Source organism: Ammospiza nelsoni, chromosome 13, assembly GCF_027579445.1.
Source record: "Ammospiza nelsoni isolate bAmmNel1 chromosome 13, bAmmNel1.pri, whole genome shotgun sequence".
NCBI classification, from domain to species: Eukaryota; Metazoa; Chordata; class Aves; order Passeriformes; family Passerellidae; genus Ammospiza; species Ammospiza nelsoni.
In genome coordinates, this window is record NC_080645.1 from 8,536,707 (window position 1) to 8,544,275 (window position 7,569).

Genomic DNA, 7,569 nt, shown 5'->3' on the forward strand with positions numbered 1-7,569 from the left:
TCTGTCATTGCTCTGGAAATACTCACCCACATATGCTGGAGTCATGGGAAATGGCATGATTCAGACAGCTCTCAGTAATTACTGAAGGATGTCTTTGGAAGTGAAAACAATTATCAGGAATTACAGGGGGAAAAAGTTAAAATTTCAGAACACATCGGTATTGATGTGCCTTGAAAAACAACACTACATCTTTCATTTCCTTGGGCAATTGTCATTCCCCTTTACTAACTCTAATAATTTACATATCTTAGAGCAAGAAAATGCTTAGAGTCTGGATTTTAAGAGATGTTGTTCTGAGAGTGCTGCCCACCTAATGCACACTCGTATCACTAGCACAGTCTCCAAAATGCAGTTATGGACTGATAGTTCATTTTTTTAGGAACAGAGTTTTGTTAAGACATCATCCCCTGCCAAAGCAGCAATAATAAAGGAGCTTTTAAAGGCAGTAAAGGCAATTATGGGACTTACTGAGAATCTTAAAATCTGCCAGGAGGAAAAACACTACAAAAGCTACTTCACATAAAGAACACAAGTTTACCTGCTGCAAACTCACTGAGCAGCTGTAAAATTACTTTACATTAGAGGAGTTAAAGAATATAGCTATTATTCATGAAAGAATAAATTCTTCCATGCTTTCCTGGTGCTAGAGATATTTATTTTCTTTTTCTTTTGAGTCTCTTGGCTGACTCTTTATCTTTTATATACCACAGCATGATCAGAGAGCAGTCAATATCACAAGCTTGATCTTGTCCAAACTGAAGTGAATGGAAAACTGCCAATAGGGCTCAAAGAGTAGAGAAAATGAGTCCCCAAACAGGGAGTTAATAATAATCACAAGCTCCATTGTTCCTTTCACTTTTGTTTTGCCTGGCTTTACTTATTTGCTTTAGGGAGAAAATGATATGGGGACATGTAAAAGGAGTGTTTTCCTCACACATATCAGATATGCAGATGCCATTTCTGTCTCTGGACTGGCTGTATCATAAGCAGTTTAAATTGCAAACTATCCTCAGTGGAGCTCCTGATTTACAGAGATTAACTGGCCTGGAATTTGTACTTCTAGCATTGACAAAAGCTTTATCTTCCCTCTGAGGAAAAGGCCAGTCCACTGTTACCCTGAGAACACATGCTTCACCACAGACAAATAATAGAGAAGTAATTCAGCTGCTCTTGTTGTCTCACCTAATGCCCATTGGAATAGCTCTCTTTAGAAAGCTGCTGTGATTGCTTCTAAACTTATTTCAAACTGCTGATTTATGCAAATCTTTTATAAAAGAGGAGTTTGCCACCTGTGAAACAGTGGTTGAATGGCTGAATTAAGGGAAGATGATGCATTGATTTTGAGCAAGTTCTGTTGCCATTTAGTGATAAAGGGGCCCTACCAAAGGCAGCAAACCCCAAAGTGCTCTCAGCCTCCACGGAACTCTCATGGAAAGGGAGGCAAAGCCCATCCCTCAATGGCCATGTATTTTAAGGCAGATGAAGATCCAGCGGGCCAAATCAGGAGAGCAGAGATAAAGCTGCATTTCCTCCTCTGAATTACCCTTCAAAGTCACCAAAGCTCAGCAGCCTGAGCAGCTCCTCCAGGGGTCACTGTGTCCATCTCCTGTTCCCGGGCCACCTCGGCCATCGTGCCAGGGGCTGAGGGAGGCCCGGGCCCTTTCCTGGCTGCTCCTTGGGTTTGGTTTTTGGAACAGCTGCCCTCCGTAACACTGGCTCCTTGACATCACCACTACAATGCACTTACTCTCCAAGTCCACCGCCAGCTTTGAAAAGAGACGTCTCAGAAATACCTCATTCCTGCAATATTGTGGGAAGGAGTAGCCAGGCAGGGCAGTGAGCCCTTGTTGGCGCTGTCCCAGAGGGAAAGGCTGAGGCAGAGGAGGGGTGCCCTGAGGGCGAGAGCGCGCAGCCCGCCCGGGAATGCCAGAGCAGAGACCACCGGGGAGCGCCGAGGGCTTGGGGACCGGGCAGACAACCGAGCCTGCCCCAGCAGCGGCTGCGAACGGGCTGGGACAGACTGGGAGAGGCGCTGGGAGCGTCACGGCCGGGCTGGGCAGGGGCGGGCAGCGGGCACGGGGCGCTCCTGGCCAGCCTCAGAGCCCCGGGCTGGGGAAGGCGGGCACGGGGAGCTCCAGCCCAGCCCCAGAGCCCCGGGCTTCAGCCGCGGGCTGGGGTTTCTGGTGCATTCCCCTCTCCCCAGCGCCGCCACCGCACTCCGGGAAGTTTTGCCGAAGCGGCGCCGTCCCCAGCAGCTGACGGGTTGGGCTGGGCAGGGCAGGGCTGCACCGCCCGGCCCCTCGCTCCGCCCGGCGGGGCTGAGCGGGGCGGTGCCGCAGCCCATGCCGAGCTCGGGTCCGGGCAGTGCCGCGGGCTCTCCGCCGGCACCATGGGCCGGGACGGGCCGTGGCTCAACCTGTCCGGCAGCGCCTGTGCGGCGGGCGGGCCCTTCCCCGCCGGCACGGCCGCGCTGCTGGCCGCGCTCATGGGGCTGCTGGTGCTGGCCACGGTGCTGGGCAATGCCCTGGTCATTCTGGCCTTCGTGGTGGACCGGAGCCTCCGCACGCAGGGAAACTTCTTCTTCCTGAACCTGGCCGTGGCCGACCTGCTGGTGGGTGAGTGCCGGGGCGCCGCGGGGCGGGAGGTGGCTCCGCCCGTGTCACCGCCGAGCTCTGTCCGCAGGCGGCTTCTGCATCCCCCTCTACATCCCCTACGTGCTGACGGGCGAGTGGAGGCTCGGCAGGGGCTTGTGCAAGCTGTGGCTGGTGGTGGACTACCTGGTGTGCACCGCCTCCGTCTTCAACATCGTCCTGATCAGCTTCGACAGGTTCATCTGTGTCACCAGAGCGGTAAGGGCTGGGCAGGGGCTGCAGCGGGCGGGCACGGGGATTGCTTAGGGCACCTGGCTTCCAGCGCCCTTGAGCCTCTCTGGAACAGCGCATGAGACAGGGGCGAGCTTCTCTCAGTCCTGGAAACAGTTCTGGGAGTGATCGGCTTTGCCAGAAAATGCATTTCTTCTCACTTTTACAGTGGAAGGGGTGCTCTGCTTTAGGAACAGGCACAGGCTGTGTCTGCAGAGGGAACAAGGTGAACTTATTTCCTCCCCAGCTGCATCTTGAATAAGCTTTAAGGTATTACCCGGCTGAAGCAGAGCTGCTCCCTCCGTGCCCCACTGATAGCCCACAGGCAGAGACCTGCTTGCAGTGGGTGTCAGACTCTCAGGGGAATTGGATGGGTATGGCTGTGATGGGTCAAAAGTGGCATATTAGAAATTAACATCTTGCACAGGATGCAAATGCCATTTCTATATAATGGTCACAGAAATAGCTCAAGTCGTGTCTGCAGCATGCCACCTATTAAAAAAGGAAGATTAGACTTTGCACCTAATTTACACCTAGACCATAACGGCTCAAAGTATTTTGGATGGTGTCAAAATAACACATTTTACCTGTTAATAGGTTTCACACTTCTACACACACTCTTGGTTAGTTCCACCCACAGTTTCTCCAAGTGTTCATTTAAGTTTGTTGCTCATTTAAATCACCAAAAGTACAGAGAGACTGCAGAAACAATTCAGCAGTTTTACCAACTTCTTTTTGAAGAGGGAGAAATGAACAAATTAATTCTTTAACAGTCAACACTCAGAATTCCTTTATTTTCTAGGTTCTGAATTAGCCATGAATTTTTCTTTCATAAACCAATCTCTCATGACTATGCACACAGTATAAATATATAAACTAGACAGTTTCAGAAACAGAAATGAAAACTGGTCATAATAAATGAAAATAATCATCCACTTTAAAATACTTCTAATTAATCCCTCATATAAAAATCCCTCCCCAAGCAAGAGTACAGAAAATGACTGATGGGTTAGGGCAGTATGAGAACATATAAGCAGGACTATCTGAAGTTCTAAATTATTCTCCATCTCAATGAAAATAGTAACTCCCTCCAAGACCACTCCTGAAATCATTCATAGCTTTGTTAAGGACTGCAAATTCAGACCAAGTTCAGACACACTCAGGTTTCCTCAGCTCTGTGGCTCCTCTAGCAGAACAGCACTGGCTGTGGAGATCAAGGCCCACAGATGGGGGCAGTAAACATGAGCCCTGTACAGAATTTAAGAATTTCATATTCCAAACGCTGTGTGGCTGCACCTGGAGATGTGAAGGGTGAATTCCAAGACATCACATGAGTATTTGTTCTCAGGGACAAACATTTCAGGGAGTCAGAAACAGAGAAGATCTTGACTGATTAATTCTGATTAATTCTATTGCTGATATGGCTTAGTGACACATTATTTCTGCACCTTAGCTTCTCTATTTTCTAGATAACTGAAATCAGTTGTTCTTCTGTAAAGCTCTTAGCATACCACAACACTCCATCTATACACCTTAATTGCAAACAGCAATTCTTAAAGTACTTCATGAAAGAATGAAATTAAGTATATCAAACAGAAGAAGGTGTTGTACAGTAAATTGTGTGATTTTCACATTAAGAAAGTCTCTCTACAAAGTAGAGAGACTGATATTCTGTGACTTCAAACCCTTTTACATATTTCAAATAATTTAAGAATTCCAAATAAAGGGTCCAATAAACATTTTTAACCGTTCTGTAAACAGGTATCACAGCTAATGCAATTAAATATGAAACTGGTGACAGCCAGTTCTGGGAAGAGCAGTGGTTATTTGCTTTGAAGGAGACTTGGTTTCCAAGCTCTAATGCAAGATCTGATGCACTTCTCAGAACTTATCCAATCACCTTGATAAGGCTTCTTGGAAGGCATATTTCAGAAGTAACTCTTCTGTGATACCAGTAAGCTTGGTCTAAAAACCCTCACCTCAAAGCCAGTCTCTCACAACCCTCACAAGTGACAGAGAGGGTTGTGCTCCAAAGCAGCCACACAGGAGATGTGTAATGTGTGTGACTTTTGTCCCTCAGGTCAGCTACAGGGCTCAGCAAGGGATGACCAGAAATGCAGTGCTGAAGATGATGACTGTATGGATTGCTGCTTTTCTCCTCTATGGGCCAGCCATCCTCAGCTGGGAGCACATTGCCCAAAAGAGCATCCTCTCTGAAGGAGAATGTCATGCAGAATTCTTCTACAACTGGTATTTCCTAATGATTGCCTCTACTGTTGAATTCTTTACACCTTTCATCACTGTTATGTACTTTAACTTAAGTATTTACCTCAACATCAGGAAACGCACACTGCTCCGAAATGAAAACCTCTCACTCGGTCAAGAGGACTGTGAAATCAATTTCCAGGGGGGAAAAAGGGCACACTCTGTGTTTTTTGTAAAGCCAGCTCAGAGAGACAAACATGAGCAGAGAGCAAGCAGCCTTCTTCCCCCAGGGAAGGCTCCAAGGCCTCAGGCCTCAGCTGAGCTGGGCAAACACCCACCCAACCTGAGTGCCAGCCTTGAGCTCCCACCCCTGCAGGTGGGTGTACAGACCAGGCCTCCCAGGAATGGCTTCTGCCAAGCACCACAAGGCCTTTGCCAGCCCAGCAGCAAAGTGGACGTTGCTAACATCATGGCAAACAGATTCAGACTGTCCCGGGATAAAAGAGTAGCAAAGTCCTTAGCAGTGATTGTCTGTGTGTTTGCCTTGTGCTGGGCTCCATACACACTGCTGATGATCATCAGGGCAGCCTGCCACGGGCACTGTGTGCCCTACTCCCTCTATGAGATCTCATTCTGGCTCCTGTGGGTCAACTCAGCCATCAACCCTGTTCTCTACCCGCTGTGTCACATGAGCTTTAGGAAAGCCTTCATAAAACTCCTGTGTCCACGGAAAGCCAAAATTCATCCTGACATTTTGATGTGAGAAGTAGGAAGGCTGAAAATTAGTACAATATTATATTTGTTGGGAACACCAAAAAGCAAGTATTGCAATACCTGCAAATATTTATGGAATAGTGGTAAGTAGGCACAAGTGTAGATATTTATAAATATGTAGAAATACAGTTATCCATGTAGCTGGGAAAATCACAGCAGTGAAAAGAAAGGTTATTTTTCAAAGCTCTTTGGGAAATTACATCAACAGTGTATTTTCTGATAATGGTGGACTACTGTTGAAGTGCTGAAAACAAAAAATAACTTTCATGGCTAATAATCAGAGTTCAGGCCGTCACTTTTAATAACTGTAAATATTGCTGGAATTTCATAAAGCATTAATCTTAGATGTGTTATATCTTGTCCCAAACCCACTTCAAGATATCAAGAATCTCAGTTGTCAAGTCTAGGATGCTTTCCCTGCCTCCACTCAGTGGCAAGTCAAATAAGGCATGACCAAAGATAAAAATACAGGAAAAGCATGGGACAGGAGGCAGCACCACAGTAATGTTACCAGAGAAGCTGAGCAACTGTAGCAGGTAAGGGAGCCCTGATGTGAGGGAAAAGGTGATGGAAATAGAAGAAAGTGGAATATTTAGTAGAACAAAGTCCAGGAACAGAAGTAAAAAGGGTTTTGAGCTTTTTAATAGGAGATACAAGAATTGGTGACTTACACACTGGAAGAGTTTCACTAGGAGTTCCCTCCGTCAGCAGTGACTTCCTGCCCCCCACCAGGATCCTGCATGGGCAGGAATCTGAGGTCAAAACTCCACTGCTTACAGGGCTGAGGGTATTACCCTGTGCTTTGCAGTAAGCCTAAGTAGTCTATGAGATCCACGACAGAGCTTTAGGTAAACTTCCCTTCCAGTAATTTTTAAAACATTTACAGCTGGACCTTTACTACTTCTGGCTAGATTAAAAAAAAAAAGAAAAAGTATTGTTTTCCCCTACCTCACCCATTGAATCTTTCCATCCATCAAGTCAGAAGTAATCAAGAAAGTATCACTTCAAGTGTTGGGCTATTTCCCAGGTTATGCATCATGACTGCCATGACTCCAAGTCTGTTCCAATTTACAGCCTTGCTACTGCCCAGGAGTCTCTGCCATTGTGCCTGTGCCACAGGAGCAGCTCACACAGCTGATTCTGAGTCTGGAGTAGGTTTGTCCCACAAGGTATCACACTGAGCATCACTAATGATACAAGTTTGTTCCACCATCACCAGCATTTACTGCACAACCTAACAGATGCTTTCCTTTGCTGGCAAGTGATAGTTACTGAACAGCTCTAATTGTCCATTGCCATAGTCAAAATGCATGGGAATACAATTATCTTAAAAGTTTAAAGGCAGTAAAATTATTTAATTTGTAAACTTTCAATAAAAGTAATTAAGAGCTGTGGAAGAGTCCTAACTGTATAGCCCTAACAAGTGGGAGAGGGTGAAAAAGCACCAGTCTACAACATTTGGGTGACTGCAGCTGAAACTGCAAAACTGGTAATTCAAAGACACTTTCTAAGTTACAAGGACTGACACTGAGGACTAAACAGACATGGTTAGCAAATACTGTAACGTAGGAGGGCATATCCCTACACTATGAACATATCCACATGAACATAATCACCACACTCTGCTATGGATGTGCTATAACAAAACACCTTAACAGTTCTGCTCTGAGGAACAGTTTCAACAGATACAGAGCAACATGAAGAGTTTTGAATCAGCATCATTATAAAC

The 7,569-nt window shown here is 46.3% G+C and overlaps 1 protein-coding gene across 1 annotated transcript; it reads left to right on the forward strand.

Moving 5' to 3' along the window:
• Positions 1 to 2,389: 2,389 nt before the first annotated feature.
• On the forward strand, positions 2,390 to 7,126 carry LOC132078925 (histamine H3 receptor-like). Its single transcript, XM_059481273.1, has 3 exons — positions 2,390 to 2,615; positions 2,683 to 2,849; positions 4,942 to 7,126. Exons 1-3 carry the CDS (start codon positions 2,390 to 2,392, stop codon positions 5,827 to 5,829), a joined length of 1,281 nt encoding a protein of 426 aa, XP_059337256.1. The 3' UTR covers positions 5,830 to 7,126.
• The last annotated feature ends 443 nt before the right edge of the window (positions 7,127 to 7,569 follow it).

Coding starts and splice junctions, on each gene's coding strand:
- LOC132078925 (XM_059481273.1), top strand. CDS start 2,390: ATGGGCCGGGACGGGCCGTGGCTCAACCTGTCCGGCAGCGCCTGTGCG. Junction 2,616..2,682: donor CGTGGCCGACCTGCTGGTGG/GTGAGTGCCGGG, acceptor CTCTGTCCGCAG/GCGGCTTCTGCATCCCCCTC. Junction 2,850..4,941: donor TCATCTGTGTCACCAGAGCG/GTAAGGGCTGGG, acceptor TTTGTCCCTCAG/GTCAGCTACAGGGCTCAGCA.